This window comes from Dicentrarchus labrax, unplaced genomic scaffold, assembly GCF_905237075.1.
Source record: "Dicentrarchus labrax unplaced genomic scaffold, dlabrax2021, whole genome shotgun sequence".
Taxonomy (NCBI): Eukaryota; Metazoa; Chordata; class Actinopteri; family Moronidae; genus Dicentrarchus; species Dicentrarchus labrax.
Genome location: NW_026136703.1, coordinates 6,254,005 through 6,268,644, shown reverse-complemented (window position 1 = coordinate 6,268,644; position 14,640 = coordinate 6,254,005). Strand labels below are relative to the sequence as shown.

Below are 14,640 nucleotides of genomic sequence, written 5' to 3'. Positions count from 1 at the left end.
AGTAAATGAACACTAAAATAAGGTGGAAAATGACCTAGAATAACCTACTGTCAATACAAAATATGATATAGGCGTACACCGCTACCACCCCACGGGCCGCCGCCACCACCGCTGCAGTTAAACTGTCTTAACGAGAGCTCAACAGTCCAGGGAGCGAGTGTGTTGCGGTTCTGTCTCTCGGATCTGCGACACGAGACCGTGGACTTTTGTGTCGCGATTTCAGAACCGTTACAGCCCTATAAAAACACTTTTTGATTCATTAAAGTTTGAGTTTACTTAAAATTTTCCTAAAACATACAAAATAAATTTTTTCCATATAACAACATCATACATCTGCTGAAATTAAGCTTTCACGCAGCAATGACAAACCCACCAGTGGAACCGTCATGGTGGAAGAGGAACTTTTCACTTAATTTGTTTAATTTTCACAACCTTTTCATTTTGTGTTGTGGTAGGCCTGAAAACAGTTTCTGTCCTTGTTCAGGCAAAGATGGACCTTACATTTCCCACAGTAGACATGGGTGAAGTGATTGCCCGTGCAGTGCTTGCATCTTTGTCGGGCTTCCCATGTTGGAAAATGATCAATGCCATCCTTTCTCACATCAGGGGGCACACTAAAGGTTGGCCTTTTGCGGGGGGGAGGTGCTGCTTCTGGAGAGGAGGATTGTAGACTGCCATTCTTGATTTTGCCCTTTCCTGCGCTTGTGAGAGAGGTGGCAACAGCTGCTTGAAACCTTCGCAGCGGCATGGGTTTCTGCCTGGGCTTCAATTTCTTATGGTCTCTTCTGTAGAGGTTCCATGCATTGATTACTGCCACTGTGACAGTGTGCCACCAAATGTACATATACCATCTTCGGGATCTGAAGCTGAACTTGTAAAGTGCAGATAGCATATCAAGAAGTTTAACTCCTCCCATGAACTTGTTATATGTTTCAATGATGGCTGGTCTGGGAACCATCATGTGGGTTTTGGATTTTCGATCCCAACGCTTCACATTGCCCAGTGGTTCGATGCCGACAAAAGAAGAAAGCAGGTTCACAGCTTTGTTGTCATACCATCTCACAATGATGGCGTTGTCCTGGTTTACTCTGAAATCCAAAGTCCCTCTTCCCTTTTTCTTCATTTCTTTCTCATCCATCATGTCGCAGTCTTTTACCCTGTTCATTCGGACTGTGCCTATGTAGTAGATTCCTCTTTCTTTCAAGTGCTCCACCAATGGAACTGATGTAAAGTAGTTGTCTGCAAAAACCTTATGATTTTTTCCTGCTGGAAGGGTTGAGGTCAATTTCAGGACAACATGTCCAGTAGCACCAACATCAGATTTCACTTGGTCTGGATTTTCTGCCCCTTGGCAAATGTCAAAGTCATAAAGAAAACCACTTTGTCCTGCACGTCCCCACATCTTGAACCCCCACTTGTGAGGTTTTGCTGGCATGTAGACACGTAGATGTGATTTTCCCTTGAAAGGCACCATGATTTCATCAACAACGTGACATTCTTCAGGAGGTATGCAAAGAAACTGCTCACGTAGCTTTTGTAACCATGGCCTGAGTTTCCAAAGTTTATCTTTCTTTGCATCATCAGACACATTGAGGTTGTCCTGAAAGTGAATCAGTGTCAACAATTTCAGGAATCGATCTCGAGACATCACATCACAAACTGTAGAGTGCTTTGTCTCCATCTCCCAATAGGCTCGTACATTGGGCATCTGTACTAACCCCATGTGCATGTACATACCCAAAACTTGCTCAATTTCTTTAGCAGTTGTGTTCACTGACTTTTCTTCTTTCTGCACACTGTACAGGTTTGTTTGTTCTGCAATTTCCTGTAGCATTTCGTCAGTCACAAAATCTTTGAAATACATGTAAGGTGTCCAGTCATGCCTGACTTCAGACTCTTCCTCAACACATTCATCAAATTTAACATCTGGTGGTTCAAACTTTTTCTTCTTCCACTGATACTTTTTTACTTTGCCTCTTGCTGACTGCTTTGTTGTGTCCTGTGGTAATGTTGGATCCTTGACTTCTGCACTTGTGTGGTCCACGCCTTCATCTAATTCCTCCTCATCACTACTATCTGAGTTTTCCTCAGTACACATAGGAGTCCATTCCGCATCCTCCTCCTCCTCACTTTCCTCTAACTGCTCCATGTCACTTGAGTTTCCATCCATAATCATCTTCAACACATCTTCAACGCTCAATTTTTTTGCCATCTAAAAATACACACCAAGAAAACAAATTTTGTATTTCTCTGAATTGTTCAAAAAGAGATATCTCAATTTTACTCTAAATATACCTAATTATGTCAGTTAAACCTTTAATTAGTTTACCTAAATGAGAAAAATACTATATGTTGCTTTATTGAATGCATTATGTATGAAATGCAATAAAATGACAATTGACAGATTTTCAAATAAGTTACCTTTAATACCTGCTGTATCGAATATGATACACACGTTTTACTATAAATTAAGTTATGAAATATGAATTAATTTTACATTACATCAATCCATTAAATATTCCTATTGAAGTTTCAGTAACAATTTGAAAGTTTTTCTTACCTTAACTTTTTCAAAATTGACAAAAATATTCTTGAAAAATTACATGGATGTCTCAAGTGAAGGCCCTCTGATGCATAAATTACTGATCCCTGGCGGATTATCCAGGTACTGCATGTATCTGATTGTATACATCAGGTTTTTCAGGAAAAAAAATATCACGCTGATGTAGAGGTCTCAAAAACTCAACTATCAAATCAAATCAAATATGATACACTTGGCTTTACAGGGTTTCCTTAATATTATTCACATGTCTATGTAGCAGGGTCTTGTTATGTTTCTTTTTTCCAAATGTAAGCAGCAAAGAGTTAGAACCGTACCTTAGAGCAGCCACTGCAGCGAACACTACCAGGAACTGAGGGCTGAGGTGGGCGTGGGGGTACTGGTGCCAGAGCTGGTAGTGACTGGATTGGAACTTGTGGTCTGACAGGGAGGGGAGCCATGGCTTGTAGGACAGCACCTCTACCTGGGATAAAAATGGCCGCCGGAGGGGGTGCTGGGAGTGCTGCAGGCACTAGAGTGGATAAGAGAAGAACTGGTGGTAAAGCCAGGAAAATTAGAATAATGATATTTTAAATTAGCAGCTTTAAATTACTGGCTGCTGATGCTTCTGAGGCATTAAGAGCCAGTTAGTAAAAGTAGAAGAAAACGAAGGAGGAAGAGAAAGCATACTTTATTAACCCCTAAGTGCCCAGGAGGTGGAGAGGTGATCTGGCACCTCTCCAGCTACCAGTCCACACCCTGTACTGACTGGTCCATGCTGGACTTCAATCTGTCACCCTTCGGTTTCAGAGCCAGACTGAGGTACTGCCAAAGAGAAGTAACTCTAGACTGAAAATTAGTGACCCTTTAATGAAGGAAAATATAACGACTGTTTTAGTGTATCAGAAGAAGGGACTGTTGCAATTGGATCATCCAGGGTCTACTGGATGAGGACAGCAGTCCAACAGTCGAATTTTGCTAATTTAATGGTCTGTCTCTAAAGAATGAGAAATGCTTCTCAGCAGCGCAGTACACATACCAAAGAACAAGAGGAAAAACATCTGTAGAGCCGGTATATTTTCACATCTGACTGCTGTGAATTAAGGGTTTATTTCGACTGGTTTGACGACAGGGAATACAGCAACAAGGTGATTCACAGAGGCTCCAAACAAGACTTTAACTCATGGGAAGATGAGGACACAGCATGGACAGGCTGGGACAGGAGACGGACAGGAATGGGGCAGGTCAGGAGAGGAGAGGCATGAAGTAAGTAGCGCACAGAGCCAGAATATTTTCACATCAAATTATGTTAGAGCCAGAGTTGGTGATTGTTGGAAGAGTGGAAGGACTAACAAATGTTTTAAGATTGCTTAATAATCCCATCCATCTACTAAGGAAATTTTTTGGGCAAAATCTCTCAAATTATGGGGCATGTGCCAGAGTATTTGAACACAGCCCAACACCTGCCTATGCTAATAACAAACAATCAGCCACAGGCCTCCAATTTATGATCAAGCAGGATTCATCATTCAGTACACCTGGGTATACACAGATTTGGATGGTTAAGAATGCTTGGTGCATCTGGAGTTGGAATTTTTACTTAAGAGAAGTTGTTTCTGCATTAGGCCCAGTATAACCACAACAATGAGAGAAAAACATGTCACAATGAACAAATAAAAAATCTCACTGGTAGGGGATGCAAAGGTGTTTCCTCCACCAACAGAGTAGACAGAGCTGATCCTCAGTTCTTCCTGAAAGGGGAACACATTAAGAGATCTGATCTTGTTTTTTGTTGTTCAAGTGCTTAATTATACCATTCTTCCCCTTCTAGTAAGTACGTCATATTAAAACTTTTTGATAATTATGTGTCAAAGTTAGAGATCTACACCTAACTCTCTCTCCCCACACTCACCTCCTGATGTTCCAACTCCTCTTTAATCTGTCTGATGGAGCTCTGAGGCAGTAAAGCAGCGTCATAGCCTTCATCAATGGGCTCATCTTTAATGTTGATAGGAGACTGAGGATTACTGTCCTCCATTGGAGCTGCCTCTGACCTCTGAAAAAATAAAAAGTATTCATCATAATTCCACACAGAAGGTTCATAAAATGATTTTAAATGCAGTTACTTGACGATCTTTCCAGATCCCTACCTCTCCCTCCTGGCTATCTTCTGTCTCTTCCGTCTGGTTCAGGACGCCCCCATCTGACAGAAAGTCAGAAAAAAAAAAAGGTTCAGTTAAAACATTACACACTTCAACAAAGTATGTCCAACTACACACGTTCTTCCCAGGCCATAATGCCAGGAAATAATGGACAATGAACATGCTGTTGCAAATAATTCCAGGGCACACTTGAAACTTTCTTTTCTAAGCTTTTTACGCTGCTTTTTTCTAATTTTTGTGGAACAGTCCTGGCATTTTCAGCTCACCTTTTGTTTTAACAAATGAAAGCTGTCCAATTCCCATCCCATGCACAGGGGCATTGATATTGGGGCAGCTCACACCAAACCCTGACACACCCAACTGACCTCAAAGAACTGTCCACATGCCTTTTGTTAGAAGTTGCACTTGAATGAGCCACAAAAGCTACTAGTTAAATAAAGATAAAATAGAGAGAAACTAAAACAACAAGGCTACCATTTTCTTTATTTATATTTTGTGGCTTGTTTTGCCTTTATTAGATAGGACAGCTGTAGAGTGACAGGAAAGTGTGAGAGAGAGAGAGAGAGAGAGAGAGAGAGAGAGAGAGAGAGAGAGAGAAGAGAACACGCAGCAAAAGGCCAAAGCTTGGACTCCCATGGCCGCTGGAGCAAGGACTCAGCCTAGGCACACAGGTCGCCAGCGCTACCATATGAACTGTATAATCACATAATGCAAGTCAATGGGGTTTTCAAATTCCCATTTCTTTGAAAATCCACATCCCTAGTTTGCTATAAAGGCTTTCTGATAAAAATGTGAAGTCTCTGAACCCAAGCCCTAAAACCCTGAGGACATCCCTATGACATCGTCAGGGTTATTTTCTGAGACTTTGGGAAGCAGCTTCCAGAGTCACAGAGGACAGTATACAACTGTTTCCCAAATGAACTGAACTTGAAGTGTTAAATTGGGGACGTGTCCCTTTAATGTGTGTCAAGCCCTGTGAGGATATTGTGGTACAATGCAGTGAATAGACACCGCTGATCAATCTGGTCCTTGAAAATCATCAAAATTTTGATGTGTACACAGCATTACCTTGGCTGTTGTCAGGTGTGTGGTCCTGGGAGGAGTGGGAGGTGTTCGCAGACTCACTGCTCCCTTCCCTTTCTGGTTCCTCCTCCTCATCTCTGGGCTGATGAGCAAAGGGATCCTCTTGAGTTACACTGTTCCCCGCTTCTGGCTGTTTTTTGTTTCCCTTACCCACGCCCTCGAGGCTGCCCATCGGCAAGGCAAAGTGCCAGTCTTCATCATCTTCCAGGCCATCCACTGCATCATCAAATGCTGCCCCTCCACTTCGTCCACCTCGTCCTCCTCCTTCATTGGTTCCCATGGTAAACGAGGAGTGTCGGTCAGATGAAGGGGATGATATGCGAGGAAAGGATGGCTCTCCCATCCCTTCATCCATCTTTTCTTCTTGTCTGCTGCCGTTGCTATGCTCTTCTTCTATGTGCTGGTCTTCCCCTGGTCCTGAAGTTTTGTCTGCTTCCTTTGTCTCGTCTTGACCACCGCTCCTTGAAGACGTGGCAGAGCCCCTGGAGGAGTCAGCAAAATCTCCAAGCCCCATCACTTCGTCAAACACTCTGGACAGTCGCTCCTCATGCTGTAGTGGACAAAAAGGTTAATTGAAAAGAGATTTCAAGGGGCAAATACATGTTTAACACTCAGGGAAGGGTGTGCTATAAACCTCTTTTCTTGCTTGTTAAACTTAGCCCTTAAAAAATAAAATGTTCATTATTGAGAAACTTTTATCCTAACTATAAATACACAGGTCAAAGACAGATATGGTTCTGAAAATATAAAAACATTTAATTTTAAAACTTAGATTACCTTTGCTAATTTAATGGTGGGTTTCAAGAATAATGCTGATAACTTTTAAGCTGTTTCAGAGAATTTTACCAATGTCATTCAGTTTAACAATGATTAAGTGTTCAATAATCAAAACTAATAAGATATATAAAACTGTACAAGAAGTTGATGTCTGTTAAAGTCTTTGTGTCTTATATTTGTATTTAATATCACTGTGTGACCAATAACTGCATTTCATTATTCTGAATGGCCAACATCCATAAATAACTGTAATGTAACATTTGACTGTGCAATGGAAACACTCAAACATACATACAGAGAAAAAGAGAAAGATGCTGCAAATTCAGATAACCAGTGTGGAAAAATATAACACGGAAGCACACATTAAAGCAAATGGTTTTTACTGTGCATTTGAACAGAACTTTGACATATCATTAAAAAGGAGTAACATTCTGGAAATAAACTTATTCATGATGCTAGAACTGGACTTAAATTTGTATATCAGGAAAAATCTCCTTCCAGGCATTCTTTTAATCATTAGAATGAACTTTCTACTTCATCATTTCATTAATTTTGTGTAGAGCAATTCCTATCAGACAATCTGACTTGTACGTACTTGTCCAAGTCTCCCCCACAATTTTTAAGTGCAACTAGTAGATGCTTCTGGTCCCAGATAGCAAATTAAACACATTAATTATCTGTTCCTCTTGATTAGACCACTGCTACATTGAGACAGTGAGATTCGTGTGGTCAATCATATTCCCCTCTTGTACATTTAAGTTTGTGTCATCAATTGCTGAAACTCCTCCTTCATTATAAATACGCTGCATTAAAATGCTAAATCAAAACTTGATTACCACATCTTATTAAATGAACCATTTCTTCCATTTAAAGGTCACGCCAGTCAGACAGCATGCAGAATACCAGTACTCCGTAGGTGGGTCACCTAAATGGAATACAGCCTTCTTTCGTGTTATTAACTGTGCATTTCTTGTTATCACATATAAAAATGCCTCCCACAAAAAGATCTATTGGTCCAACTACTGCTGCAAAACATTGCAGCTCTGTCTTCATCCACTAGACTTGACTTAATCTACCCAGCAGCTGTCCTTACTGTACACAGTCTGCTTCCAGCAACAAACCCACTACCAATACTATTGGTTGGAAAGCCAGATTTCCGCATTACCTATCACCTTCCCACAGTGACATAAGTAACAGAATAATAACACAGCAGTGACAGAAACAAGCCCAACAATCACCAGGGTCTACTGTTAGTAGGTGGTGTATTTGAATTTGGTGAGATGGGAAGATATGTTAGCTCTTTATTTGACAAATTCCTCTGTTACAATGAGATTATACATGACATGAGGATCAATACCCCTTGCAATCTCATCAAACAACATTATATCCTCCCTAAGTTTAACCTCACCTTCATGTCAACGTTTTAAAGATTTAGCAATACCAGACTTGTTGTCAATGTCTTGCTATAGATTATGGCTACAGGCCTCATACCGTTTGATCAGATGTATGGAGGGGGCGCCCCAAACTCAATTTAAATTCAGCAGCATATTGTGTTCTGGTATATCTGTCAATGTAAACAGACTCACGCACTAATCAACCAAACAACTGAGACACTGTAGTAGTTGCTGGAGCCTTAAACAGAGCATTCAAGTGACATGCACTGCAACACTTAACTTCATAAAATCCAGACTTTTGTATTGTTCGCAGCAGCCCTCCACGATGCAAGGGCTTTGTGGAACAAAACAATCAACTGCATTAAGACTGCATAGTTAGATTAATAAAAGCTCCTGGGCTTCACAAGAGGACCTGAGCCACAATGTGTGTGAAGTGTTTGTTTGCTGATTATCTACTGGTCAAGGTGTTAAATGGAGCTTGGCGTAGTGGCATAGTGCTGAATAGCAGCAAGCTACAGGGTTGTAAGCTAGCTAGCTAACATTAGCTTAAATATGCACATCTTGACCGGAAGCTAGTCCACGATAACTAAATGTCCTATTATGTAGCTGAATCAGCTCATCAATTCAGCTTGTCGTCTGATTGTTGCTATAACTCTATTCTTGGTGTGTATTGCTTACCTTTAATCGTTTAAGTCTAAATTCCTCCGAGTCCGCCATGTTTTAATTATGCTGCAGCCGCCGCGCTTCCAAACACCCACCCACTTCTCAGGGTTATAGGTTATGAATGCGAGCAGCTACATACGATATAAAGAGGCTGCTGTGGACTCAATATGAAAGAAAGCTAGTCGGCACACAGGACAAGTCGGGTGTACGTACTGTGTGCGCAAGACGACCCCTAAATGTTTTCGGATTTACTTTTTTAAGAAAAGAAATAAACTATTTTCCCCATCGCCCATTTCATAAAAAGACAACGACAACGAAGAAGATATAACATTACCGTATTCTTGGAGAGCTTTTCTCTTTTCCTGACACTGTAGGTGGTAGTTTGCGAATAATAAACAGCATAATTGTGTTGTGCAAGCGTAGTTTTCTGTTGTAAAAGAGTAATAACATATTAACATTAACTGTTCAAGTCCTCAAATGACCACGTACCTCGCCTTTTCGGATGTGATTTCCAGACAATTATACCGTGCTATGTTAGGGTCAATACGGTAATCCCAGCTCGGAATAACATCTAACAGTTTCTGTACTTGAAGATAAATGAAAGCCTTGTTGTGTTATTGTTCCACTATACTTTACAACAAACACAATGCATACCCTCCATTTACCTTTCCCACATCCTGGCTTTAGTTAACACCATCTTACATAATTGATATAAGTAAACTGTTTAAGAATAGTTAGCCAGCTACCACCTTGTGGTCTGACTTCCGTCCTGTGCACTAACGTTACTTAGACAAATTACACAATAGTGTACAACAGACCCTTTTTTCATGGCAGCCATTTTGACGTGAAATAGGTTAAACACAGGTGTTACCAATGATACTAATTAAGGTTTCGTTCCGTTTAGTGTAGCAGAGCCTTTTTAGTGAACCAACATGCAGAATATCAGCGGCACCCTGACTCTGTTGGACCTGAATGGACCAGAACCTTAGTTAGTATCATTGGTAACACGTGTTTTTTTTTTTTTTTATACACCGTCTTGTAGCTCGTCTTCAGTTTCATTATTCTACATCCTTTATCTATGTAATTAATTACTGTTAAATCAAAATCAGTGGTGAGAAACCTTATCCTGTCCGGGTCCGAGCTCCTGTCCAGCAGTGGGCGATCTTAACAAATGTATGGCTGTACCGTAAAACTCCTTGTATATGCCCAGAGCCATTAATGTCTCTGTATATGTGTAAACTGCAGTCTTAAAGCGTGTATGAGATGAGTGAGCTCCGTGATAAGAACAGCAAACAAGTGGACACAATACACAACTACTGAGGTCCCGTTTAAAACTTTAACAACAAGGTTCCGGTAATTACCTTTTCTTTTCTTTCTTTTTACAAGGTGTCGCTTTTATTATATCCATTTCGGTAACCCGTGTGTGTCGTCGTATAGAAACAGATAAACCGCAGCGCACCGCAGCGCACCGCAGCCTGTCTTTCAACGGAAGCCCGCTCTATGTACGCGTATGTCTATGTGCGACGACCCGGACCTTTCATCGGGGTCAAACAGGCATCAAGACGTTTTCAGGAACCAGTGGAGAGGTGGGAGTAGACATTTGTTGTTGTTGTCACTTCGGCAGTATCCACTCCCTGTCTGTCTGGCAGTCTGGTCAACGGACCAGCGGAGTGTTTTCTCGGTGTAGGTCGACGTCTCTTCACCGGCGGATGAATGGCAATGACGGCGGTGAGAGCGGTGGCAGCGGGGGGCCCAGCGTCTTTGTCCCGGTTCAGGGGAGCGCTGGTGTCGGCTGTGCTGGGAGACTGTGTCGGCGGAGAGTTTGAAGGAGCGGAGGAGGTTCCTATGGAGAGTGTGCTGCAGCACCTGAACAGCCTGGACGACGAGACCAAAGGAAATGGTGAGTGAAAGGATGAGATTTATATATTTAGATAGCAGTGGATACATGGCTCTTCGCTAACCCCCAACCTAACCAACCCTCTACAGAAGAGCTTCAGTTCATTCAGCAGGATTGTGAATGCTGCACAAGGCTGCCATTACTCAGATGCCTCGTATTAAACTGGGGCAATGGTCATCAGAGAGTTACATTGTAGATTACCAACACCAATTTAAAAAAGATCATGCGTCATTCTTCAACCAATTACTGCAAAACGTCAAAATAATAGGAAATTGCCACCAGTAACGGGTCATCTTAGCCCAAAGTGATGTCCTCAGAAACTCAAATGATTCAATATAAAACTAATAAAACCAATTTGCACCAGAATAGGGCCAACACATTTTACTTGACAAGTCACAAAAAATATGATTCAGTGAATTCTACAGGACTACTAAGATGGCAGCTGCACTAATAACACTCATTTAGTTTTGCTCATTTATAGACAGTGCGGAAATACTAGTAATGCTGGTATTTGATGCAAGGTGTTTTTGTGCATCATGCAGTGTTTATATATATCTGTGTTTGTGTGTGTGCCAGGCATCCTGGAGTACAGTGACGACACAGCAATGGCACGTTGTGTGGTCCAGTCTCTACTCACCCGTGCCGGCTTTGATGAGCAGGACATGGCTCGCAGGTACGTGAATGCACACTGCTGAAACTAATGGCTTATCTGCAGAATTTCAGTGTGTTATGGTATAAATATAGTTGCAAAGGCTTGTGAAATAGATGTAATGTAGCACTTACATTGAAGCCCCGGTGTCTCACCCCTCTAGGTTTGCTAAGGAGTACAGTGCATCCCCGGGTCGTGGTTATGGTTCTGGAGTGATCCAGGTGCTGAAGAAGCTGTCCTCCCCTCAGCTCAGTGACGTGTACCAGCCGGCAAGGGACCAGTTTAATGGTCGAGGCTCCTTTGGGAATGGGGGAGCCATGAGGGCGGCCCCCTTCGCACTGGCTTTCCCTGATATGGCGAATGTTAGAAGGGTGAGCAGTGGGCATCCTTTAGGCCAAAGCCACATCCTTGGTGTCATTATCTATCTATCTGTCTATCTATCTATTTGTTTGTTGGAGCTATACACATTTTATGTATTGCCTTGTCTGTGGGCATGTTTGTTCTGTTTCCTGCTCTTTCACCTGCACATCTTTTGACCTAGAAGCTTAATCTGTATTTTACACAGCATTATTAGAAGTTGAACAGGTTTAAACAGAGGTATGGGACACAGAAAATAATTACACATTCCACTGCCAAAAGTTTAATTTGTTGTGTGGTCCAGTAAACTTTGAGTCCTAACTGGCTATTTGACACACAAGAACTAACTTCAGTACCGTATTTCTTCATGAATCTGTGAGATAGTAACCTTTATGCTAACTCAGATCAAAGGATCTCAGCAAATCAAGTAAACACAAAGGAACTGTCTTCATAAATCAAGTCTCAAATAAATAAGGTGATGGAAGTCAGATTTGAGTTCAAATTATGTGACTCGAGTCTTCACCTCTGTAGTAAATAAAACACTTTGTGATATAGTAATGTATTCAGCCAGTAGTCTCATGTACAGAGCAGTGTTAAGACACACTGTGACATAAATACAATTAGAATATTTGCATTATGTCATGCTCCTTTATAATTTAATATACATGTTATTTTGGCTAGTAAGATGTTGCTTTAAATAGAATTATTATTAATTAATGAAATAGAAAAATACATTGGGTTATGCCGTAGAGTTAGAGAGGGAGCGGGCTACAGTCATTCCACTGCGTTATTCTTATACATTATAACACAATATATATTTAACACTACCTCTGACAATTTAAGATTAGTTTTTCTATCATTAAGGAGAAGCGTGTTAACATTTAGTAAATATAATGGTGACTGAGGAATTGAAGACAAACATTTACAGCAGGATGCATGAGAGTTACAGTACATGGCACCAAACTAACTTCACCTTCACAAAACTCGGGAAGCGCTGACATTGTTCCACAGCAGCCACATTGACAATGCTGCCTGCAGATGTGTGTGCAGACATTTGATAAAGATAAATCAGTCCGATTAATCGGTCTATCACTAACAATAACGTTTATTAAAATATTTGGCTGAAAACCATGTTTACCTTCACATTCAGTGTCTTCATTATGATAATGAAACACACAGGGTGGCATTGCAAGATGCACTGACTTTTTTTTCCTGATTTTTCTCTGCAGTTTGCCCGTCTGGGTGCCATGCTGACCCACTCCTGCTCTCTGGGTTACAACGGGGCTGTGCTGCAGGCGTTAGCTGTGCACCTCTCCCTGCAGGGGGCGCTAGACCTGCCCCAGCAGTTCATCAGCAAGCTAATCACAGAGATGGAGGAAGTGGAGGGCAACGAGGCAGCACGCAATGATGCCAGAATGTGAGTACATGATTAAAGGCTGCTGTAGCACGGATCTCGTAGCCATGTCTGTTTGTGGACGTCAGAAATGTTATCTGACATTCTGAGTTTATTGTAAGGAAACTTTGAAAGATTTATAAAGATATACATGAATGAATTAATTTCCTTTTTAACATGGTGTTTCTGTCCAGCCTAAAGGAAGCAGAGAAGCCATTCTGTGAGCGCCTCCACAGAGTTAGAGACCTGATGGACCGGAGCAAGGTCAGCATAGAGGAGGTCATTTCTGAACTGGGTCAGTACTTGTTTTGTCTTTGACTTTATTGTGATTTCTCTTCTGTGTTTTTACAAGGCTTGTTGTCATACATCCTTATCTGTCCCTCCATTGCCCGTTTCCAATTCCATTATTTTCATTTTTTTATTTTATTTTGAGAAGCTTGAACCAGTGAATTAATGCTTAGAAGTCACTTAAATGATTATTAGATTATTAAAATAGTTGCTGATGATTGTGTTATTTTCCTTTTGCTGCTCTTGTTAAATTAAAGATCTTAGCCAATAGTTAGTTTTATTTAGATGGACAAATGGGCTGTGCCAATAAGGCGTTGCAGCATCATTTAGACTAGCTATATTTATTTAACATTTTTGCATTGTGAGCAGCTCATATTCCTATCTGCCAGCTTCCACTACAGTTAGTTTTTCTCACTTCTTTTCTTATTACTCGACATTCTTTCCTTCTAGGTAACGGCATAGCGGCACTCCACTCAGTGCCCACTGCCATCTTCTGCGTCCTCCACTGCCTGCAGCCCCGGGAATGCCTTCCAGAGAACTATGGCGGCGTGGAGAGGACAATAGCGTACAGCCTGGCCCTGGGAGGGGACACGGACACCATTGCCTGCATGGCAGGGGCCATCGCTGGGGCCCACTATGGCATCGAGGCTATTCCTCAGTCGTGGATAAGATGCTGTGAGGGGGCAGAGGATGCAGACATGAATGCAGAGCGACTTCACATGCTGTACCACCAGTCAACACAAGAGGGCGGGAGTGGGTCAGGGGAGCCGAGCTGTGCAGACGCATCTGAAAGCCAGTCGAACGCTTCTAACGGAACAGAGAGGAAAACTGGAGCTGAGTGATTCTTCAACTGGAGTTTGACAAAGGACTCTTGAACACACACACACACACACACACACACACACACACACACACACACACACACACACACACACACACACACACACAATATTACACACTTAAACTTAAAAAATACCTTCATGTTTTTGGACTGTGTTGGTTAACTGGGAACCTCTGATTAAGGACAAGTTATTTCAACACTAAGTATTTTATTAGTCAAAGCAGCTCATTTTCTTTCCATGTCTTTTTTGGATCAGCAGGTATTGAGAGCCCCAAGCTTGCAAAAAGAATTGCTTAAAAAAATAAGCAAGGAAGCTATTTATTTGGTAACAGAATAGTGACGCTGAACAAACAAAACAATCGTGTCACCAGACAAGACTAGATTGACTGTGTGATAACTGTCATACAGAAATTCGGTCTGTGTATGCATACACTGTACATTATATACACACTCACACACCTCTCCCTTCCCTGCTCTTTCCTGTTTTGTGTTGAACAATCTTTTGTCATGTGAAAGTTGCACTAAAGTTGGCCATGTCTTGTTTTATCCTTTTGGTGGATAATAATTATTTAATAAACTTTTTTTAAATTCACATAA

At 41.5% G+C, this 14,640-nt stretch overlaps 2 protein-coding genes across 9 annotated transcripts in view; one reads left to right on the top strand and one right to left on the bottom strand.

Moving 5' to 3' along the window:
• Positions 1 to 10,082, bottom strand: part of si:ch211-266o15.1 (zinc finger MYM-type protein 4) — a 26,532-nt gene extending 16,450 nt beyond the window's left edge. Inside the window, exons 1-7 of one of the 8 annotated variants that reach the window (XM_051392099.1) lie at positions 9,739 to 9,764; positions 8,953 to 9,045; positions 5,770 to 6,334; positions 4,690 to 4,742; positions 4,452 to 4,595; positions 4,227 to 4,290; positions 2,878 to 3,092 (exon numbers count right to left, since the gene is read on the bottom strand). In XM_051392099.1, the coding sequence (XP_051248059.1) occupies positions 2,878 to 3,092; positions 4,227 to 4,290; positions 4,452 to 4,595; positions 4,690 to 4,742; positions 5,770 to 6,298 (1,005 nt within the window). In that variant the 5' untranslated portion in view covers positions 6,299 to 6,334; positions 8,953 to 9,045; positions 9,739 to 9,764. The other 7 variants (XM_051392106.1, XM_051392087.1, XM_051392091.1 and 4 more) reach the window with 7 other exon arrangements.
• On the top strand, positions 10,079 to 14,640 carry adprs (ADP-ribosylserine hydrolase). The gene is made up of 6 exons (XM_051392294.1): positions 10,079 to 10,518; positions 11,092 to 11,188; positions 11,328 to 11,535; positions 12,751 to 12,938; positions 13,109 to 13,209; positions 13,653 to 14,640. The coding sequence occupies exons 1-6, from the start codon at positions 10,332 to 10,334 to the stop codon at positions 14,042 to 14,044; spliced, it is 1,173 nt and encodes a 390-aa protein (XP_051248254.1). The 5' UTR covers positions 10,079 to 10,331; the 3' UTR covers positions 14,045 to 14,640.